At 38.4% G+C, this 23,194-nt stretch overlaps 2 protein-coding genes and 1 non-coding gene across 3 annotated transcripts; 2 read left to right on the forward strand and 1 right to left on the reverse strand.

Moving 5' to 3' along the window:
- Nucleotides 1-2,450: 2,450 nt before the first annotated feature.
- Nucleotides 2,451-12,287, reverse strand: TRMT2A (tRNA methyltransferase 2 homolog A). Its single transcript, XM_067307291.1, has 12 exons — nucleotides 11,785-12,287; nucleotides 10,079-10,706; nucleotides 9,262-9,370; nucleotides 8,586-8,767; nucleotides 7,561-7,675; nucleotides 7,178-7,293; nucleotides 6,071-6,182; nucleotides 4,862-4,984; nucleotides 4,150-4,225; nucleotides 3,530-3,646; nucleotides 3,197-3,293; nucleotides 2,451-2,837 (listed from the first exon to the last, which is right to left on the reverse strand). The coding sequence occupies exons 2-12, from the start codon at nucleotides 10,690-10,692 to the stop codon at nucleotides 2,549-2,551; spliced, it is 1,950 nt and encodes a 649-aa protein (XP_067163392.1). The 5' UTR covers nucleotides 10,693-10,706; nucleotides 11,785-12,287; the 3' UTR covers nucleotides 2,451-2,548.
- On the forward strand, nucleotides 11,351-22,663 carry RANBP1 (RAN binding protein 1). Its single transcript, XM_067307292.1, has 6 exons — nucleotides 11,351-11,520; nucleotides 13,493-13,629; nucleotides 15,197-15,354; nucleotides 17,317-17,445; nucleotides 19,732-19,797; nucleotides 20,813-22,663. The coding sequence occupies exons 1-6, from the start codon at nucleotides 11,506-11,508 to the stop codon at nucleotides 20,935-20,937; spliced, it is 630 nt and encodes a 209-aa protein (XP_067163393.1). The 5' UTR covers nucleotides 11,351-11,505; the 3' UTR covers nucleotides 20,938-22,663.
- Nucleotides 19,887-20,018, forward strand: LOC136993591 (small nucleolar RNA SNORA77). Its single transcript, XR_010885965.1, has one exon. It is a non-coding gene; the product is annotated as a small nucleolar RNA SNORA77 (small nucleolar RNA).
- Nucleotides 22,664-23,194: the final 531 nt, after the last annotated feature.

Genomic DNA, 23,194 nt, shown 5'->3' on the forward strand with positions numbered 1-23,194 from the left:
GACTATTATGCATAACTTACCTGTTGTATGTAAACTTCCACTTTCCTGTGATGCTGTTAGGCTTTATACAAACATACATATTGTAACATCAAGTATTTAAAAGCCTCATGACATCCTATTAATTCTCTAGACTGTACTTTGATTCTGGAGTAAAATTCAGAAAGTAATAGCCTCCTCACTTCCTGTGGGAAGTTATGCGAAGTGCAAGAAGCCATGCTGTTGTTAACCAAATAAAATGATCAGTTACAGTATTCTGAGGTATGTCTGAGAAGGGAAAGTGAAAAACAAAATAAAATCCATTCTTATTGCCCAAGTAGATAACAATGGTTGCTATATGAATTGTATTGGGTGCAGTTGCTTGATGCCAGTGCTAAATTAGTACAACTATAAAGCCTCATTTTCACTGAGCCTCTGCTTGCTTTTTTTTCTGCACAATCATATAAGCCTATGTGTTTGGTCTTTGAGTACTACATGTGTATTTTTCAGACAATTAGTTTTGAGCAATAAAGTTTGATATTATAAAAATGCTGCAGTCTGATCAGTATTGTGATAATGTAAGCATATTTAGAAAAGGAATTTTTTTTCATTCATTCCTGTAGGTATTTTTAAATAGAAATGAAATCAGTACTGGTTCACTGGTTAGGGAAGTACTTACTATTTATCACTTTTTTGGTAAGAAATTGAATGTTTACATGGTTAAAGATCACTTGGGATGAAACTGAGTCAAAGCTTTTTCTTGAATCAGAATTTGTATTTTTACTTAAGTATCATCGCTGTTGGAAACAACACAATCTAAAGCTGCTGGTTTTGGTATCTGGTGTCACAGGCCTAACCAGAAGGGAAGGGGTATTAGTGAGTCCCTGCTCTGTACTAACAGGGTTTTTTTGTTCAACCTGCATTAAATGCACATTAGAAGTATGTTCAATAACTTGAATTTTAAAATGATAATTCCTTGTAACAGTCAGTGCTGTTGTCTATTCTGCAGTGTGTGCATCACGATCTCTTAAATTAATACTAGGTGCTGAACATCTGTACGTAAGTATTAATCCTAACTGATGAGCTCATGTGTGATCATAGCATTCTCGAAGAGGTGTATTTTCTCCCCTGCTATGTACCATGACAAGCAGCAGTTTATGGTACTGGGCCTGGTACTAAGTACTGCTCACTAATGGTGCTTGTGCTTATGGCCTGGGTGTCTTCAGTACGTGCTTATTCTGTTAAAATTCTGCATTAAATACAGCTGTCTTTTCCTCTTACAGCACAGACCTGTGGGTAAAACAGTTGGGAACGTATCTGAGATAAGATCCTTTGAGTCTAGGGCAGAGAACTGGGAGAAAGAAGCACCGGGTTCAGAAGTACTCTAGTTACAACCTCTCAACAACAGAACAAGCTGAAGTAATACTCCTGTTACTTTCAAGCTGCTTTCTCATTCTTCACTAATAACTGAATTAGACATCGCTCTTCTATAAATGCACTATGAGGCTGAGGTAGACTTTTTACAGCTATTACAGGACCAAAAAGCCTCAACAGAGGTATAGAACTTCCACGAGATCATTGTGAAACATGAATTATTTGATTAAAAGTCTCCACTCAGACTTACTGACAGTCTGAGAGGAAAATGATCCCTGAGATCACTGAATTCCTGAGGGGAGTGGAGCACCTAAACTTTCTTTGTAGTTCCTGCTAAGATCGCTGGCCCCTGTCTAGTGTCTATTCTGGCTTTAAGTTTTAATAGGTGAGGGTGTACCTAGACTGAAATCATCCCAGCTTTACTTGTGCATTGTAGGAAATGACCTAAGAAAGCCTTTACTCTATTGTCAGTGACAGTACAGTGAGAGAGCAGTCTCTGACTGAAACCAATCTCAGCTATGGAAAACAGCATTTTTACTAGAATATAAATGGAGACCCTGTTACTTCCTAGTGAAGATTTAGCAAGTGAAAGATTTACTGAACACTTAAGATTGCTAAATCTTTAAGGGCTCATTCAAAAGACATTTGCAATGTTTTGACAATTTAGCAGAGCTGAAGGAAGTTAGTACTGACAATTATAGGTCCCTGAACAAGATTACTTGCTTTGGGAATTAGATGCTGCTTTCAGACAGCCTACAATGTCCTCCCATCTGTTGAACTGCTTAGTTCTTGATAAATAGCAGCTATTCACTAGCCTTTGCTTAAAGTATAGTCTATTATACTCAACCTGGAATAGACTATGTTGCATTAAAATTCATCTTAACTTTCTCAAATAGTTGTATCTGAATATATTTGTGGAATATCTTAACTCAAACTGTTTCAACTGTTAAAGAGTGATACAGCCACCATATATATTATTTCATGCACCTAAGTTTCCCTTAAGGATAGAAGGAGAAAATCAGGATATGGCCTAATAGTACATAATGAAATTTAATTCTAATTAGTATTACAATAAAATAACTTGGAAAGCTTACAACGGCTGTGTTGTAGAGAGATTTATTACCATGATGTTAGAGAAACGATGTTACTGAAGCAGTTAACAAGCAAAACTAGCTTTCTGGAAAGCATCTCACAGGAGTTAAGTTGATTCCCTCTCTCTGAATGCAGTATCTGTATCTACAGAAGTTGCCTGGCTTGCATCAGTGTTAGCTGGATTGGTACTATCCAAGCACTCTGAATCACATCCTGCTACTGTGACTTGAGTAGCATCAAGCATTGCTTCAGCAGAGCTTCCGTTTGCATATTCAGCCCGTTCAAAGAATATCAGTAATTCACAGTGCCTGGTTTGAGGGAAGAGATCCACAGCCATTGCTTTAACGGGACGGAAAGAGGCTCCTTTGACTCGATTGGATGGGGCCCGGCAAAGACTTGATAGGAAAGGGAAAGTAGAGGAGTGGGAGAGAAAAGTAGAGTATTAACATTTTAGTGTACTGTTCATCACTACTGCTCTTCCAGGAAAGTTTTTTTGCTTCTCAAACTTCATAATGCAGTTATTTACTGCCTCTAGTATTTCCCACTATTATTCAGTTTTGGGCAATACAGTTCTAGGCTTGCTACATAGCAGCAGTCAACCGTGTATGGTGAAAGGTAAAATTTAATGAAGTTGGCATTTAAAAAAAAAAAAAAAAAAAAAAAAAAGCACCAACCTTAGCCCTCCATTCCCCTGCTGCAGCCCATTTTTCTTCTTAGGCATTTACTTAGTTGATTTAATACAAGAAATACTCACTCCACAAAGTTATTCATTGCAGCTCTGGGATTGCAGGATACATAGATGAGCTTCTTCAGGTGTTCAGCTCTTCTAATTGCAAGAATTACCTTAGAATCTAGATGACCAAAACCAAGACAGAGATGTTTGCTGGTTTTGCATGCATCAGTGGATTTGTAGAAAAACCCCCAAGTTAAATTTCCACATGAACGAACAAACTGCTGCAATATCCACCTGCTTCAAGTAATACTTGAAGTCTCCCACTCAGTTTATTACACTGGTGTTTTCTTAGGTGTTACAGCACTAAATACCAATTAAGAGAATGGACTTAACATTTAAAGAAGGTAAACTTACGCAGTCCTGCTCGTGGTGGATCTACAATAGTAATCAGGTTCTGGGGAGCTAATACGTTAATTAAGGAAGGAACAACATCTTCAGCCTTCCCACAATAAAATTCAATGTTATTCAGTTCTACAAAAAAAAAAAAAAAAATCAGAATACTTCTCCAGTCCAAGCATCTTTTAAACAGTACACACAAGTTGGATATTCATGTCTGATGCCTTAGAAAATACACATTGTTTAGTCTACCCTAAAAATCAGTGGTGCTTCAGATCATTTAAACAGCAGTAACCTGAGCATTTTCCAGTATCTAGACACAAAAAAATGGCTACCATAATGTTTTAAGGGTGACTGTTGCTTGGTTTGACATTTACATTGAAATGTTCCGCAGGGAAAAAAAAAATATATATATATATATAAAATATATATATAATATAAAATGTTAGTCAACAGGAAAATGGATCACAGAGATCGACTGGCTCTTTATTTTCAAGAGAGATGAAATGGTTAAAATGGACAAGATTACTACCAACAACATGTGATTCCAAACTTCTTGGGCAATATAAAGAGGACCCAGGCATACAACTACTACAGTTCTTAACAAAGAAAGATCTCAGCATTTTAGCTTAACCAACCATTAATCTGGGCATTCACTCTGGCATCCTGCACGGCTTCTTGGCAGAGTTCAATTCCAATAACTTTCTTTACTTTCTATAGAATCAAGGGAAAGAGATCAGTTGACAGTACGTAAATGTAAATTCAGCTGTCATTCATAGCATTCAGCAGTTTACTACTACTACATTAACTTTGACTAGTACCTGATCAGAGAACTGCCCTGCAGCCAGAAAAAAGGCTGAGAAGGGACCCGTGCAATAGGGAATTTTTAGACTGAAGTTGTGGGATGAACACCATTTATCCCAACCTGTACATGACAGACTCCAGTTATGTCAAGGGGTTTCTTTTTTGGGGCCAGATTTCCTTAAGTGCTCTAATAAGCTCTGTTCTATACATGATGAAAGTATAGGAAATGTCGGTTATTCAAATTTTAAGCCAAAACAGCCCAAACTAATAAGCAGAGATAGCCAAAATTTACTAGAATCTATCTATCCTACTTGTCTCTTTTGACTGAGTTAGTTACAAGATAATTTAGGCTCCTCAACACAAGGGTAAGCTTTTGTCATGAGTTTGCTAAACAGCTGCAGGAAGTTTCATTAGAAATGAATTAAGGTGAAGATATGATGTGTTTCATTTCAAGCACATCAGGTGTTTTCTTTCACTACAAGCACAATAAAAAATTTGAAGTTAACTTATAAGTAGATTTATGTCCAAAAAAAAGAAGTTACTCACCTTTGCCAAAGAAATCCCAATAGTTCCTGTACCGCAGCAAATGTCAAGTACAGTACTCTCTTGGTTCAGTTGGGCCCACTCCCTAATGGCAGTATACAAAACTTCTGCAGCCTGTGTATTTACCTGTAAAATTACATGTCAAATGGGTCTACTTCTTCATAAACAGTAAATGTGTTTCAATGAGTCTTATGAACACAGGTTTTCCTTTTCCTTCTTCAAGTCAGCTTCGCATGTAAAATTATAATCATGTACAACTGACCTAGACCAGCATGTATTAAGAGTCTCATTCAATTCTCTCTGATAAGTAGTCTTTTGGTATCTATGTTCTAGTAACAACATGACTTTTTTCACAGTACCTAAAAAGTAAGTTTGAAAACTGAAGAGGACAACAATCAAAATAATCAAGCAAAATGCTAAGCAATGAAGTGAAGTTTGGGCATTAAAAATACTTCTTCTCCTTGAACACAAATGTAAATACTGAAGATTTGAGAACAGGAGGATGCAACCATGACAACACATTCAGCAGGCTTTATTACCACCTTGTTTGTAAAGCTGCTTTAAAGTAAGTGCTGTAATCACACCTTATGCTTAAGAAAGTAACGTATAATAAGGAAGTTTTCCAAACCAGTGCCTGGGGATTAAGTGTATTCTCTGTCTCAAAGGGCAAGCAAAGCCCACCACCTAGTAACTTAAAATCTAAGACAATGAACAGAAAATACGGTTTATCTACAATAAATTTAAGATGCCAGGTGATAACATACTTCTTTCCCTACTTCAGCACTTAGGTTTTGTTTCAACAGAATTGGCTTATTTGTGAGGCTTAAAAGTGCTAAAAGGGAAGAATTATGTTTTAGGAAAACAAAAAAAAAAAAGTACTATGAAGATTCTTAAAACTGGCTACTGCATGTTCTGTTTACCTAAAGGTTGCCCTTCAACAGGAGGTGAAAGATATTAAAATACTGAACTAGTGAGAAGAAAAAAAAAAGTTATCTTCAACTTGCACCCATCAAACTTTCACTTGTTCACTGAGTATTTACAGCAGAACATAATACTCGCAAAGGTATTTCATTCTACCAAATATATAAAAGGTTAGATCTCTCAGTATATTATATAATATCTTGTTAACACTGCGCTAGTCTAGCTTTCTTTCTTTTCCTTAAATGCAATAATGCAAATACAGTTAAATTAGCAACTTAGGATCATCCTTACTTGAAAAAATGCATGAGGAGAAATTCTAAATTTCAGGCCAAGAAGTTCTTCATATATGTACTTATCACCAGCCACATGCTCCAAAGGCAAGTCTTCTAGATTGGGAGATTTTCTGAGGAAGGGCAGGGGGGGAGAAAGAAAAAAAGGTAGCCAAGCATGTCTGGTACTACAATTTTTATCATAGCTTTAGTCATAAAAAGTAGTGCAAACTACATTCAGCAAAACCCAGAACATTTACACTTTATGTACAGTATGCTGAAATAAAAGTTTACTTAGAGAAAAAAAGACTACACCTTCTAGTCTTCCAAAAAGCTAATTTAGAATTTCTCATACTTAGTACACACAAACCTTTTAATAAGAATAATCTGAGCATGCATACATCAACTTTCAACTCATGAAAAGAGGTGGGAATGACTGTAACAATGCAAGAGCTGAACTAAAGCTACTAGTGGTCAGATACCTGGCAGTTTTAGAGTACTACAGTCTGATATTCCTTGTATGAATAGCATGCTTTATAGCAATTACACCAAAGAGAACACTGTAAGTTAAATTCTAAGTTTGATTTATCTTACAAATTGTAATACTACAAACTAAGCAGTAGTTCACAGCTGGCCAACATTTATTGTAGTCTTTAAGAGACTATCTTCCTGACCAATTTTTCTTTCAGAGTACAATTCTTGTTCCATTGAGGAAATCAAAAAGGGCATACACTATCTCTAGATGAAGAATGGGCTTTGTGCTCTACAAAGGAGAGATGAGATGAAAAAACACATAAAATGATGAAGAAAGGAGATGGAAGCTATTTGCCAATAATAATAAATATTCTTCTACTATAGTAAATGCTTCTACAGCTTGATAGCCACAACTGGGTTCACCCACCAAAACTCAGCTTTTACCCAGTGAGCAATTAAAACAACAGAACAGGAATTTTCAGAGGTCTTTTATGGCAAAGGTGAGTAACTGTTCAACAAATGTATAACAGTTCTGCTATTTCTTTGTAACAGATATAGAAAAAATAATGCTGTAGAAGTACTACCTACTGTTCTGTTGCAAACAAAGAAATTCAGCCACGAGAATCCCCCAGAATAAAGCCAAAACCTCTCTTACCTTTGGCCTTCTTCCACAAAGTACAGAGAAGTAACACCACTGTCCTTTCCCATCCCTTCTGTAAAGTACTTTGCCAGAGAGATTTTCAGGTCAGCTAGCTCTTCTTTACTTAATTTCTAAGAGTTTCATACAAAAGCAGGAAGAATAATAATCTTAGTTTTTTAAAGAAATAGGAGACTTGATTTAGTATATACCTTCTATAGGTACATTAATCTTGTTTATTTGCCTGAATCAGATTAATCTAAATAAAAAAGTACTGATGCAAGGTAAACAACACAAAGTAATAGTTCTATTTCTTTTTCATGTGCAATATTCATAAAATCAAATGTATGTAATTTTAAAGCTGTATGGCAGGGCTGCACATTATATATCATCTTAAATACCTGAGGATTAAAATAAACAATTGCCATAATGTGGTCATTCCTGCTGGTACGGACTGTGAGCTGCTTCCAGTGACCTTCGTAGGTTTCTGGGCTGTAAACTGAGTAAGGAGTTGACCTGCAATTTTCAAAAGCTCAGTTACTGAACAGAGAACTATTTTTTTGCATGACATTCAATAGTTTATCTACACAAAAGTAGCTCACCAGGCAAAGTGATCAAAACCATAAACACAGACAGAGCCTTCATTGATTTGTTGTCAAAAAAAGAATGACTTCCAAATCTTATTTAAGGAAAAAAACCCACCAAACCTCAGACTGACAAATAGATCCTATCTCCTAATGCAAAATAATCTGCCTCTAATTCTCACAATCCCTTTTAACCAATCCAAAATTGTTGATAGGATATGGGCAGCTTCTTCTCACAACATTCAGAGAATGACACATTTTTTATAAATGCCTTCACTGGCTTCTGTGGTTTGTACCAAGTTCAAACTTTTAGTCTTCAGCATTCTTCCTGGGTCTCAATATTTAAGGATTTAATAATTTTTAAAGAAATTTCTCCTTCTTTCAAAAGCATTGTTACTCAGAAATTTACTACATTTTTTTTTGTGCCTCTTACAGGATGATTCTTCTCTAAATCAGCCAAGCAAACAATTGACCTTTGTTATTCATCTTTAAAAACCATCTTTCTGTGAGTAATGCTTTCTTTACAGTGGATGAAGAAGGGTTCAAATATTAGACACTTTCTATTGTAGACTTAGATGTCTAACTGTTTGCATTAAAGCTGTGCTACGCTGGTACCTGCCTCTCCATCTCAGAAGGACTGAGCAGATGGAAGTGAAAAATACGCAATGATATAGGCACAAAATGTAAGTATCTAAGAATTGCTAAAGAATGAGACTAGTGTACATTAGGTCTTAAAGCTCAGAACAAAAACTAAGTTTCTCATAATATTTCATTTTATGATTTTCTTTGAGTATTTAAGAGATCAAAACCATTACAGATAACTCACTTTATCAAAGGCTCACCTTATGTAGTCTTGAAAAGCTTTTACTACTTTTTTGGCAATAGCAGGAATGTGAATAGTGTCAAACGGCTCCACCACAGCACATGTACCACCCTTATATTTGCCAAGACGACAACCCACAGTTTTGTCTTCTTGATTTACACCAATCCCAATCAAGAACTCACACTTGTTGCGATATTCAGTCTAGATTTAAAATAAAGTTATATAAAATATTTGAATAGCACTTCTTTGTACATGCCAAGTTTATCCTGAAACAACCCTCATATGCTCAAATGTACTTGCAAATGGCCACAGGACATTTCACTTCACATGGAAAACACTCATGGACTTTGAAGTACGAGAAATAACAGCAGTAATGGAAAGGTTTTAGTAGGTCTTATTTTAAAAACAAAATATTACATTCTTTGAGGAAAGTCTGTATTAGCTTACAAAGCAAGCTTCCAGGGAGAGCATACTCATTTTAAAGTTAGAATATCCAGTTAATTATAACTATTCTTTTGCTTCTAGTAAATATTTCCACTAACTACTGATATGAAAGGCAACAATGTCTAAAATTCATCATTCCTCACAAGATGAATACAAATATTCAGTTTGTCCACTGCCTTTTAAGATCAAATAATTAATTTAACCCTGAGTTCATTAACTCCGTTTCATACTTACATCTGGGATTTGATTACCTGCAATGGTGATGCTTTCACTCCCTCTACTGGGCAACACATTTTATTATACTTCTGCTTCTGCACGAACAACCAAGGTAATAACGCTCTGTTGTTATTTCCTATTTCCCTGCCCAAATCAGAAACAAAAGTTTGAACGTATACACTTAGAAAAACTGAGTCAGGTTAACAGTTGCACAGGACAATATGTATGTATATTTTGCCTAGGACAAAAAAAAGCTATCTCATTATCAGATGAATATTTTTCCAGAAAAATTTTTAAATGGGCAAAAAAGCTCCATTATTACAAGAACGGTAAATGTAATTATAAAGGCACATACTAGATTTATAAATGTAACCATGCAACAATAAAACACCAATTTTAATTTATGTAAGTGAAGAAAGATAGGAGCAATATTTTGATCTACAGAGATCAGACTGGACTTAATAATCGAGGGTATTAATTTAAGAGGAAATCCTAATTGTATTTTACCATCTCTGCAGATTACCTCTTACATCATTTGACACTGACAAATTCTTTCAGACTTTAAGGACACAAACATCTTTCTGCATAGGCCTATGAAACAAGTGTTTTTAAAACAATACCCATTAACTTAGCTTGAAGCTGACCAATGAATAATATAGCAAGTTTTGTCAGCTGGAGCAGGCTACAGTCCTAGCATCACAGACAACTTTCATTTACTTTGTCAGGGGATTTGTTTTTTGATATGCTTCTAACTTACTTTAGAGATCGAGATTTGCTCAAATTTAGCTATATCCCAACATAACTTCCTTTAAGTCTTGTAAAAATTACAGTAGCTTTACAAACAGGCATTACTTTGTCAGCTTCTGCAGCACTTGTTCACATTCTTGCTTCTTTTTTGCCAGCTGTTCTTCATAGGGCATATTCCACAGTGGAGTCACCACATCGGCTATCTGCTTACTAAGAGGCTCCTCTTCACCGGTCTTTGACAGGGCTGGCTGCTTTACCTCTCTCATCTCAGTCTCCTCTTCTTCCTTCTTCCTTTTTTTCGCAATTGGGTCAGCCTTGGGCTTTGCAAGCCTAACGCTCAAGTGCCTGCTCTTCCACAGGACTCCGTGGAGAACTTTCATAGCTTTGTCCCTTTCCTCCTCACTCTTAAACGTCACGAACGCAAAGGTCTGTTTTCCAAAAAGTTTTATCTTATGCGGATTGAGTCCGTATTTGGCAAGAAATTTTTTTACGTCATTAAACCCGATGTATTTCGGGAGGTTCTGTATTTCTACTTTATAGATCTCAGAGGTGAACAAGTCTCCTTTAATGTATCTGTACACATCGGGGCGAGCTGAGGGACTCGCTGCCTGGTTCCCCTCGCCTCCATCTTGCTTGGCTTCCGACTCGGCCGTGTCTTTAGCTTCAGCCAAAGGCGTCGCGACTGTTTCGGGGCCGCGCGGACCGCTTTCCTCCTCCATGCTCCCCGCCAGCCCTGCGGACGGGGGCACACGCCGGCGTTAGCGCGGCGCCGCGGCCCCCCGCCTCAGCGCGGACACCAGGTCAACCCCGGCGCGCATCGCCCTTCCTGCCGCCAGGCGCCGCGCGCCGCCGCCTCCCCCCCCCCCCCCCGCGGAACCGCGCGCACCTCGCGCTGCCTCGTGCCCTCGCGCCGGGCTCCCCGGGGCGGGGCCGTGACGTCACCGGCAGCCCGTTTCAAAAAGAAAACGGGAGCTTTATTTTTTTTGCGGCTGCCCTCCATAGGTACCGTCCCTCGCATGTGGGGCTATATATATCGTTTAAAAAAAAAAAACGGCTAATAGAGACACTAAAGTGATTCTCCCTTCTACCACGCACGCGGGCGCCATCTTGGGTAGGGACGCGGGATGGTCGCCGCCATGCCGCAAGGGCCGATGGGAGGCGCCTGGGGAATGGGGCAAAATCCCTTGCCGGGGGGAGGAGGGAGGGCGAGAGGCACCCCCGGGGGCGGGCGGGCGGACGGCGCACCGCGGCGCGGGGGCGGCGGCGCTGTGCGCGCGGGGCGGCGGGCGGAGCGCGCGCGGCACAATGGGGGCGGGGAGGGGATAAAGGGGCCGAGGGAAAGTGGGCGTTTCCCATCGGGCCTTGCGGCGGCGGCGGCGCGGGCTGCGGGAATGAGGTAGGAGCGGGAGGGGGCGGGGGAGCGCGCGGCAGGAAACTCGGCGGCCAGGCGGCAGCGGCGAGCGAGGGAGCCAGGCAGGCAGCCAGCCCGCGAGCGAGGGAGCCGGCCGGCAGCGGCGCCATCGCCCGGCCCCATGGCGGAGACCAAGGTGAGGGCAGCGGGCGCTGAGCGGGGGAAGCGGGGCGGGCGGCGGAGCGGGAAGGCCTGGCGGGGGGGGGGAGGGGGGGCAGCGCGAGCCGGGGTGGGGGAGGGGGCGCGGGAGAGTAACGGAAACAGGTGGGGGGTGGCGGGGGGGCGCTGAGGCGACGGGCGGCCTAGGGGGGCGGCGGGCTCGGGGCCCGAGGTCAAGCAAGGCCCCGGGCGAGCTCCGGGCCTGGTCGCGGCAGGGCGGGGAGCGCGGGCGCCGTCTCACCCCTGCGCGGGGCCGGGGGTGTCCGGCCGCCCCGGGCCCCTCCTGTGGCTCCCTCGGGGCCTGTCCCCTCGCCGCGGCGGAGGGCGGGAGGCTGAGGCCGGCTGCTCCCTCTCTCGCTCGGCCCTCCCTGCGCCGGGGTCGGCCCTGGCGGAGCCTCTTGCAGGCGCCACCGCTGTAGTTTCCGATTCGGGAGCTTTTGAGTAATTCCTCTCCCCGCTTGCCTGTCCCTTCTTTCTTCTCCTCCTCCTCCCTCCTTCCGCCCCTCCCCCAGCCTGGCTGACTAAACCCTTCTTGGTGCCCGGGCCCGGCTAAAGGACTCCGTCCCACGTGCTTTATGTCGCGGCCGGGCGGGATCTCACCGTAATAGCGTGGTCTGCTTTCTCTCATGAGTGGTTTTTATGAATTATGCATCTCTTACGGCTTCTATCACGAATTGGAACAGAGTAAACGATGGTGCGTGTACGGGATTTATTTCGTACTACTGGAGAAAACAATATATAAAAGTTCGGCCTATGTTGTTATCCAGTTTCTTGATGTGATTTAATGTCTTTTTTTCCTCTTTTTTTTTTTTTCTAACCTATTGGAACACTGGGGATGTAAAACCAGTGATAGCTTGTACCATGTTGTTGACATAATCAAAAACTATTTTGCAGCATCTCTCAGCTAATCTCCTTTTTTTCTTTATTTCTTCAGCAGCCAGAACAAAGCCATTTTTTTCTACTTTATGCATAACATGTACCTACCTGTAAAGTATGCTCTCAATAGAGCCTGTAAGAGCGAATTCCTTCATCTATAAAGTGAAAATAAGATAAGATTAAGCATCTTTGACATATAAACTGTTATTTTAGTAACAGAGGAAGAAAAAACATCAAAAAAGCAAATAAATTCTCTTGTCCTGAGAAAACTGTGGCTTCATTAAACTTGCAGATGAATCTTCCTTCTGGGCTTCACCACTGAAAGCTTTTTAACAGTGCATTTATATGAAGTATTAGAGATGTATCTCATGTACTTAACATTCACATACTAAAAATTTTTCTTAAGCTTAATGAATGCTGTGGCTGATACTATTTCCTATTTAGTTGTTTAAGTATCTTGACCATTTAACCATGAACTCTTTATTTTAGCTAGAATTAAAGATAAAGTTGCCTGAAGTATGTAATCTTAAAGCTAAATGCTTAAATGACTCCATAAATGTTGCAGCTATGCTTCAAAAATACCTCTGATTGTGGATGATTGTAATATGTAAGACTAGAATGACTAAATTCTGTTGCCCTTCTGGATGTAATATGTTCCTTAACCTGGGGTGGGTGGTTGCTTTTTTTTTTTTTCCCAGTAATGATACTTCAATGGTCACCAATAACTAGGAGTGCTTTTGTACTATAAAACGTTATACAGTAAAAATATTTGAAGAAAAGATTTTCTATAATCAAGGGCTATTTCTCCAAGGCTAAGCCTCTACACAATTAATAGGAGTGGTAAGACTGTAAAAACATCTAGCACCTCAAGACCACCAATTTTTTTTTAGTGTATTGTATTTCAACTTGAAAGTAACTTATTCTGAACTATACTGATTTTGCTTTGTGGCAGCAGGGTATTTCAGTTTCTAATTCTAATTGCTGAGTAGTCTTGAACATTTTAAGTGTAAATGCAGGTACTTCAGATTTTTTTGATACATAGTATATAAAAAATATATGCATTTTTTTTTCAGGAAACACATGAGGAACATGATACTTCAACTGAAAATGCAGATGATTCTAACCATGATCCTCAGTTTGAACCCATAGTTTCCCTTCCTGAGCAAGAAATAAAGACTCTGGAAGAGGATGAGGAAGAACTTTTTAAGATGTAAGTAGAATATTTCTGTATGTTATCTAAATGTTTATAAAGCTTAAACTCTTGGATGTTTTATGAAAAGCTAGATAATTTATTAGAAATTGCTGTATATGAAGTGATAATCTAAGTTGATTAGTATTAACTGTGGTGGTAGAGATTTAATGGGGGGGATGACTAGTCATAATATCTCAAGAAACTCATTGAGGTCTGGAACAATACAAGGAAGCTGACACTATGAATCTGGGTTGATATTGTTTAGCTTAGCCTAAAGGAAAACATTAGCTTAGATTTATAGTTAGAGACTTGTAGATGTGTTATCACAGTATAAAACAAATCTTGGAAAAAAGGTGAAGTGTGTAGGGTTGCTGCCATGTATCCCCCGTTGTCAAAGGTGCTTGCCTAAGACACATGGTATGCCTAAGGAAGCGTGTGAGTACATTGGGGGAATCACGTCCTGAGTGCTAGTTGGACTTGAGAAGAATTTGGTTTGGAGCAAAGTAGTTCATCTGCATCAGAGCATCTGCTGGTCTAGCTTGCTTCAATTTCTGCTTTCTCTGGTGTTTTACAAGCCTCTACTCCCTGCTCTTGTATAGAGAAGTATAACAATCTGACTTCTTCCTAAACATCTCTTTAAAGATTGTTACCTTCTGGTTAGGGCTGTCTTACTAAGACCACACTTATGAAGCTTTTAAAACAAGTGTCTCAATACTAACATTTCCCTACTACACATAAAGGACCAACATAGAATTTATGCTTTTATCTGAGATGCACCTACAAGGAATTAATGTTGCATGAAGGTGAAGTGTGTGTGTCTTGTTTTGTTCTGTAAGGTTTTTTGTTTTGTTTTTGATCCTGTAGCATGAGCAGATGCTTCTATTTCTACAGTAGTGTCCGAAGCACTTTCACTAGCAGAGCTCCACAGACTGTCTCTTGGGTCAGCGTTGGCTAATCTCCCAAACTATTCCTGTTTCTCCTTTGACACCCTGACTTCTTTGAGTGTTAGAGTGATGTTTTAAAGTAGCTATGTTGCACTGCAGTGCAACACTAAGCTTCCTTTATTCCTGATTGAAGAATAGCAACAATTAGGTTTTTGGAGTTGAAGGGAAATGAGTGATTCTAGAGGGCAAGGCACTTCTTGTTAACAGATGATCAAACATTGGGCTTGGAATTATAAGAGTCCTCACTGCTCAATTTCTTGAATTAATAAATACTGTTGGTTGACTGTAACAGTTGTATCCTAAACATAGGAAGAAACTCGAGTTATAGTAAAAGCTATTAATTAGCTACCTTAATTTAAAAAGTTGCCTGCACCATCCCCAGAAATTTTGTCCAGAACCTATTTAACTTTTGTGTAGATAGTATATAATTTCTAATAGGTTGTTGTTAAATTTGATTGTATAATACCATTTTCCAAGGCTATATGCCATAGTAGATCAGGGGTCCTCATGGTAAAGGACTCTTTTTTTTTTTTTTCTTTCCTGTGTGGCTTAAAAAAAAAAGTGTACTACTCAGGTGAGTGTGCTATTTCAATAAAAGCTTCTGCATGCAGGCTAATGTCTTTAATTCTCTCCTCTTCAAGGCGAGCAAAGCTATTCCGATTTGCATCTGAAAATGACCTTCCAGAATGGAAAGAACGAGGAACTGGTGATGTAAAACTCCTGAAGCACAAGGAGAAGGGAACAATTCGCCTCCTCATGAGGAGGGATAAAACCCTAAAAATCTGTGCAAACCATTATAGTATGTTACATATTGTTATACTAACTTTTTTAAAGCAGAAATAAGTACTAGCCTTGAAAAATGATGCATTGTAAAGTACCAGCCCAGTAGCTCTTTAGCAGCAGTTAGAGAATTGCTGTATGTCTTTAACAGGCATCCAACTTGTATTAGACCATAACTATAATCATCTCTTGCTCTGTGTACACAAAGTAGGTTATAATAATCAAAAACATGAGTGCTTATTTTTATTAACAGAAGGAAACTGCAGTTTTGGTGAAATCCTACAACGTTGAGTCTGAAAGCTGGCTTTTTCCTTTCAACTTGAAGTGTTTTTAAGACATGTTTAAATTTAGCTGGGGTAGACTGTGTGATTGCTACCGATGTTTAGTTTTTTCAACGAGCAATAGAGTGTAGAAAATGTAGGCCTTAATACAGTTAGTATAAGAAATCAGTGTATGCAGGCTTCTTTTCCTAAAAGATGAAAGGAAGCAATGGTATAATAATTTAGTACTTTGAGACAAATTACTGAATTAGTAGAAGCAATTGCCTAAACATCAGAAAGCAGCTACTGAGGTGCTAAACTAATCTGTAGCTGCCTTTCTCTGCTTGTGAAATAAACTGAAATGAATGTGGTATATTCAGCTAGTTCATTGAAAAAGAATGTGTTTTGAGAGCTGATGGAGCAGGAGGGGTTTATTCCTTTGATCCTCTTTGAATAAAAATAAACATGAAATGGCAAGACATGGAAGTTTGAGAGTGAATGTGACCAGCAGTGATTGGCCTAATTCAGTAATACTGTTTTAAGAGTATAGTATTCTGTAGAGTTAAGCTACATTTAGATAACTTTTGAAGAAAATAGCTCAAGATAGCTTAATACCAATCTGAAGTCAAAAGCAATAATCCTCACTTTTTTTGGAGAAATTTCTTGGCGAAGTGAAACTGTTTAGAGGACTTGGGTCCAGTGAAAGAAATAACAGAAGTAGTATAGTCACCAACTGATAAGAATAAAGCTTTTGTTTTGGAAAATAATTGTGACACATAGAAAACTGGTCAAAATGGATAAATTTATAGCATCCATGTCAATGCTACTAGAGCTTTTTTCCTAGAAAAGCTGCTTGTAGTATAGATTTTTTTTTAACTGAATTTATACTTATTCACAGGGCAGATGTGAGGACTTTATTTTTGCAATACATTATGTAAAATGAAATATGATCTCTAAATGCAAGAAAGTGAGTAGAACGTCTAAAATTTCTCCTGGATTGAAGAAAGGATCCAGGGGTCTGCAAAAAAACCATGTATATGTACAGTGTAAAAAGGCTTAAAGTAATGCAAGAAGTAATATTCCTACTTTTCCAATCAGCCAGGTTAAGTAATTATAGTATCTCTGGGGGGAAGGGCTCCATTTATGTGGGCTTATCACTGGGAAGGAACAAATGAATTAAAAATACATTGTGCACGTCTTATTGCACTGCCGAATGTTGTAGTATGTTGTAGTAGAGCTTTAAATTGATGGAGAGAGAAATGAACCTGATTAGATGACTATTTGTAGGTATAACTTTGTTTTTTTTAAAATCATTTCTTGTAGTATATACTACCTGTATGCAAAAGAAAGCTATTTTTTTTATCTCTGGGTGCCTTTTTTACCTGAACCATTTGACTGTTTCTCAAAGTTGTGCTTAGTGGCTGCTGCTCTCTTAATATACCAGCCATCTGTTTTAAAACACAATTGAATCAGACTTGGTTTCTTAACTGAACAGTAGTGAATCTAGTATTCTTTTATATATAAATGGTCTTGCATCATGTTACTTGAGGATGTAAATAAAAGTATATTTGGGCACCATTGTTTTTCTATATAGCCAGAAGTAATTCTGTTTAAAGTATTTTATGTAAGCATGACAGTTAGCTGTCCGTAAGACTTATGGAGACTGGTGTGGGAAACATTTACTATTCTGATCTGTACATCTTTCAATGTTTTCTTTTCAGTCACACCCTTAATGGAGCTGAAGCCTAATGCTGGGAGTGACAGGGCATGGGTCTGGAACACACATGCTGACTTTGCAGATGAAAGCCCTAAGCCTGAACTTCTGGCAATCCGATTTTTAAATGCAGAAAGTGAGTGGTTTGGCACTGAACTTAATTATTTACTGTATGTTACACTGAATGGCTAAATACTACTGTAAACCACTGTTGTAGCTGTATCTTATCACTACATAGAGAATGAGCTAATTAGTGCTTTATCTGAGAGAAGTCAGTTAATTATTGTGCTGTTTGTCTACACGTATGACTAAATTAGGCCTTCAGTAATATCTATAGAGCTTTTTGCCCTAGGATCTTTTCTAACTTAAACCATTTGATGCAAGTGTAATGCTAATTAGAATAAAACTCAAAGCAGTAATCCTGTAGGATAGAGATAAATGAAAGCAAGCTGCATAAATTAATCGCAGGTGCTCAATTCTAATCAAGATAACATTTTTGCATTAAAAACAAGGAAACATTGATCTTTGTGGTCCATCTCTGTTAGCAGAGCATCTGATTGTAATGAAGTATATAATATCTTTCTGTTTTCATTAAATGGAAAACCTACTCAGTGGAATGTGCTAATTGAATCCAACTCTCATACTAGTCCTTTTTTGGGGGGGAGGGGTGACTACTTTGACTACCAGAATGGAAAGTAGGTCCTTAATTACATGTGGATCAGCTAGTAGAGGGGAACGAAGCTGCAGGTTCCCCACCACTTCATACTTAGGAATGAATCAAAGATTTTTTTTTTTCCTCTCTCTTCTTGAAAAAGATGCAAAATGAGAAAGGAAAAATGTTTCCTGTCCTGCTTTACTACTTACCACAATAAATGGCTAGTAGGTTAGCTGCCTCTTATTCTGCCTACGTGCTTGAGGAAATAATGATGGTGGTAAAGTGGCTGTATATTTTAAAACACCTCCTTCAGTTTTTGTCTTTTCTGGTGTTAACTCTCCAAAGAAGTTAAGAACTGTTGGAGAGTTAAGGCCTTGAGTTGCTAATGAAGTGGTGCAATCAGCTCAGCTTTTTTTTTCCTCCTTTTTTGTATTTGTACCAAACTTCTCGGTGTAGGCTGACTTTTTAATGATATTTGTGTCCTGACCTGGTCTAAAATATCCAGATGTAGCATATGAATGAACGGGAAGGCAAGATGGTAGCTACTGTGAGGGGGATACTACCATGTGTTCACATACCCACTGGGTGGATCTCCCTGTATCCAGGATGGACTCTAGTATATCTTGCTTTCTTACTTTTCCTCAAATCTTCAGTATCATATTGTTTAGCCAAATACATCTTTCTGGTCCACTAGCTTGGTGCTTGCTTCTTTCTTAATCAAATATGAAATGAAAGGTTTTTGGTAATTATAAGCCTGTCTTTGAAGAGTCTTTCCGATAAAAGTTGTTTAGCTTATTGAGGGTTTCCTCTTCTCTGTTAATGGAGTAGTTCTTTGCCTCTTTACCCTTTGCAGCACCAGCAAAGAAAAGAGGTGAACAGACATGGGTATGCCCTTTGATTCCTCTTCAAGTATCTTTAAAAAAAGATTTATAATGTAAAATAAGTAAATACTTCCTAAACTTGTTTCATAGTGGCTTCTGAATTTTCTGTGGGGCAACAGTGACCTCAAGTGGTCAGTCAAAGTAGACATACCAAATTACCATCTCTATAATTCTGGTGTTAAAGTCCCTTGCCTGGTGAGCTTTTGTTTCTTGCTGTTTGGATTATTTGTGTGGAAACATTATGTATTGTAACTTAATTGATAAACTGCTTGCAGTGACTTAACTCAAGCAGTGACTTAACCAAAACATGATGAAGACTATGCTTTCTTAGCTGTTATAGTCAGATGTAACTTGAGTCTTGGTCTTTGGTATTGAATCTGAATGTTGTGCTAATGAGAAAGGTTTTGTCTTCAGTACTTGATGCTGAGACCTTAAGATATGGTACAGATTTGCAGGTCCTTCAGAGATGTAATATAGCTGATAAGGGTGGTAGCTCAAGGCTAATCTTCAGTCTTTGTGCACAGTTAGTCACATTAGCAGTCTCTGACATCAGATTTTCATTCCTCTAGGCCAGGGACAGCTGGCAGTTGCACAGACTACATAGTATCTCCTTCCAGAATTTTAAGCATTTTGAATGTGCAAAATATGCCGCTGTTCTTGTTAGACTTGCCAAAGAAAATAAATGGCTCTGCACAAAAAGATGCAATTAAAGTATTTTGTGGCTTTTTGTGTAAATTTAAATTGGATTACTCTATAAATGCCCACAAGCTTTGTTTTCAAAAATATCAAAAAAACCTGACTCTTGAAGAAAAGTATCTGAGGAAAAGTATTCAGTGTTGCAAGAAGATAAAGCTGACAAAGATATATTCTATCTTTACTGAAACAGATGCACAGAAATTCAAGGCAAAATTTGAAGAATGCAGAAATGAGGTAGACAAGAGAGCGAAGAAGGGTAAGTTTAAAAATCTGAAAGTGTAGTACCATGCCATTTCTTGTTAGTGTTTGGGTGGTGATAGCTCCATGGAGTATCACTGCCTTCTAGCAGGCTCACTCTGTGCCGAACTGCAGTCTTCAGTTCAGGTGCTTTTTCTGTCTGCGAAAGTAATAGTTCACGGGTGTGAGAAACGCTTCTTTCATGTAGAAGTCTGTTACAATTGCTCTTGGGACATTGCTTTTTTGGGGAAGGTTATTACCGAAGCATTTGTGATGTATAGTACAAAAATGTAAATGCTGTGAACACTGCAACTGCCCTGGTATTTCCTCCTTTCTGTTTCCTTTTTACTCTCAAAGTTCCACAAATATATATATATAAAATAATGCAAGTAGAACACTTAACTTCTAGAGCTATTAACATGTTCCAAGTTGTAGCATTTTGTAACAAGTCTCTCTTTTTAATGGCTTGGTGCATCAACTTCTGTAACTTCTGCATGACAGTGTATCTTACTTTGTAAAATAAACATCTCCATCCTCCTAAAGTAGAGATTACCAGCAACCTGCAGTCAGCACTCTTCAAGATATTTAGGTGGGAATTGTTCGGTGTTAAAAACTTCCCTAACTGTTGTAGTTCTGAACTGGGCAACTTGACTTTTGGGAAGCCTGTGTTTTGGTTGAAGATAGGCACGAAGCTGGGGATTTGGATGAAATTTATTTGACTGGAAGCAGTGTGCAGTTTGTTATTGGTAACAATGGGACTTTGACTGAGTATTACATATTTCTTAGTCACTATGATTAGGCCCTCAATTTGTAATTAAAATGTGCAAGTGGATTCTGGCATCAGAGATAATTACTGAAGGAAAAGAAACAGCATGAATCACTCCAGTGGTCAGTGGAAATTTTTCCACTTTTGTTCTTATTCTAAATATCAGCTGTCTTTTTTTCTCCTATCCCTCTACCCTTTCTGTTAACCTGTGTTAAAAGAAAAACCAGTATTGCGTGTATGTAACTTTTTTGTCTAATCAATCTCTTAGCAGGCACAGACAAAAATGATAGTGCTGATAAAGTTGCTGAAAAACTAGAAGAGCTTTCTGTAAAGGAAGAGAGCAAAGAATCTGAGAAGAAAGAGACCAAGGAAAAAACTGAAGAAAAGCAATAAATCATCCTGGGCCTTGTGGTTTTTCCTTTACTTTTTCTTTTTCTTTTTTTATTTTTACAAGGGACTTTATAAGAAACTGAATTCAACATTCAGGTTGTTTTTTCTAAGCTTTTGCCCTTTTGAAGATGTCTTCAGAAAATCCATTCCCCAGTCATGAAAATGTACTGTGCTAACTTTCTTTTCCATAGTGGAAACACTTATTTATAGTCATCCAAAAGAGTTAATAAAACAAACTTGAAACAGCATCAGAGGACAGAACTGAGTTTTCTGTATACTTTAAAGGCTTGTGAATACAGTTGTTTCATTGGGTGTTGAGATGCATATCTTTATACATGTGAATTGACTAGGTTAACAGACTTTACTAACAGGGAAGATTAAGATTGCATACATGTTTCTTATAGCTTCTAAAACTGTAATATAATGGACCTTTCACTTTTTTTTTTCTTCCCCTTTTGCCTCCCCTATGTGTTCCTGAGCAGGGAGCGTGCCTATGGTTCTTGAAATGCAGCAGACTTCTGGAATCAGGAGGTAGAGCATTCCTGGCACACTATTAATGATGTCCCGTTGGACAGTATAAGTAAAGGTGGGGGAGGGAATGTATTACATAGACTTAAGTAGCTTTTTCTCTTATGAAACAAAACCTACCACTCCCCCCTTCTGCAATTAGTTAATACAAGCAAAAGTGCTTGGGTCTAGCACAAAGGTGTAGCTGTGGTCTCAGATCTTTCATGATGTGCTACTTGCTGACTTAAGGAGGTACCAGTCTTTTATATAAAGGAGTATACAAAGGAATCTGTGTTTAAGTAGCTTGCTATGATATGCGCTATGTCAGCATATCATAACAGTTGTACTCTAAAATTTGTAAGCTTTTTTCAGGGCTTTGGAGCTTGCATTGCTTTTACAAATTGAAGGGTTTATGAACTTCTAAAATATGTAATGGGAGGCTGTCCCCCTTAGAGGGAGAAGGTCTGCCATTCACTTGAAAACAATTATGTTGCGCATTCTTGAAGGGAGCTGCCTGTGCCCAAATGGGCAAATAGAACAAATCCCTTCCCTTCAGGTGCTTGTTTATTCAGTTTCAAGTGACTGCTAGAGAGTGGGAGAAAAAATTATAGTAAGCAACAAAATCATGATTTAAAAATAAAAAAGGTAAATTAATTGTTGTTAGCCGCTAATACAAAGATAGCAAGGAAATCCTGTATAACTGTTTCCAAAATATTTATGAAAACTGGACAGAACTTAACTTTAAGACTGTATGATGTTAACAATGGATAGAAAGACCTTTTATCTTCATGAAGAAGCTTCCCAAGCAGGTCAAGCTCTATAATCCACCTGAAGAAAATATATTTTGAAGTTATCTTATATTTCTACTTAGCACTGCCTTTTGATGCTATAGTGAATTAGTCTTAAATCTGGAGCTATAATTAAGGTACTCACTTTATTCAAACAAAGTAATTCCTTTGGTGGTGTTTATGTTCCTCTTCCAGTACAGCAGGTATCAGAAGTCTGTTAATTAACAAAGATGGTTGAAAGGTAAAATAAAATGCTCTTTAGTGTTTCTGGTTTGGAAATACAAGTCAAAGCTATTAAATACTTAACTTTTGAATGTACAAGCCAAAACTATCTGTGAGTCACTGTAAATTATCTGATCTGATAATGTCAGTGTGTCTAAATTGATAGAAATGACACTTAAAATTTTCAAAATAAATTTAAGTTTTCATTTAAAGGATTTGTTTTTTATTTAAAGAACTCTTACTGGGAATACATTTCTAGCCTGCAGGACAGTGTGGTAAAGAAGGCAAAGTGGACTGTTTTGATTTCACTGTCAAACATTGTACTGAAGAGGGGAGGAAACAAACAAAAAAAGACCAAGTCTTAACCTTAAATATTGAGATTGACAACTCTTCTTACTTTTGTTACCCTTTTCTCCCCTTCCCCATTTTTACTTATTCATAGTGCTTAAATGGTTTCCAAACGTTTCCCTTATTACTTAGGTTAACTGATCCATGCTTATAGTTCATGAGTTAGTTACCCTTAATGCAAGTGTGACATCTCAAAGAGCCAAGTTACGAGGACCACAAAGTAAAATAATTTCTCTGGATAGTGTCTTACTGAAGAATGTCTTAGTCATCTAAACTAAAGGTTGGTTAGTCATTGTTCTGGTCCCTTTAGAAGCCATAGGTGTGCTGCTCTGCAAATTAAAAGGCAAGTATTTTTGAAGATTAATCTTGGTGAAATAAGGCTTTTTTGCATAAGT

Source organism: Apteryx mantelli, chromosome 17 (assembly GCF_036417845.1).
Source record: "Apteryx mantelli isolate bAptMan1 chromosome 17, bAptMan1.hap1, whole genome shotgun sequence".
In the NCBI taxonomy this organism is placed as follows: domain Eukaryota; kingdom Metazoa; phylum Chordata; class Aves; order Apterygiformes; family Apterygidae; genus Apteryx; species Apteryx mantelli.

What these genes read in the sequence shown, in the direction of transcription:
- TRMT2A (XM_067307291.1), bottom strand. Translation starts at nt 10,692, where the DNA reads ATGGAGGAGGAAAGCGGTCCGCGCGGCCCCGAAACAGTCGCGACGCCT. An exon ending in TTGTTTATTTTAATCCTCAG is followed by an intron (nt 7,294 to 7,560) that starts GTATTTAAGATG and finishes TGAAACTCTTAG; the next exon opens with AAATTAAGTAAAGAAGAGCT. An exon ending in TTTGTGGAAGAAGGCCAAAG is followed by an intron (nt 6,183 to 7,177) that starts GTAAGAGAGGTT and finishes GCCCTTCCTCAG; the next exon opens with AAAATCTCCCAATCTAGAAG.
- RANBP1 (XM_067307292.1), top strand. An exon ending in GAGGAAGAACTTTTTAAGAT is followed by an intron (nt 13,630 to 15,196) that starts GTAAGTAGAATA and finishes CTCCTCTTCAAG; the next exon opens with GCGAGCAAAGCTATTCCGAT. An exon ending in AGACAAGAGAGCGAAGAAGG is followed by an intron (nt 19,798 to 20,812) that starts GTAAGTTTAAAA and finishes TCAATCTCTTAG; the next exon opens with CAGGCACAGACAAAAATGAT.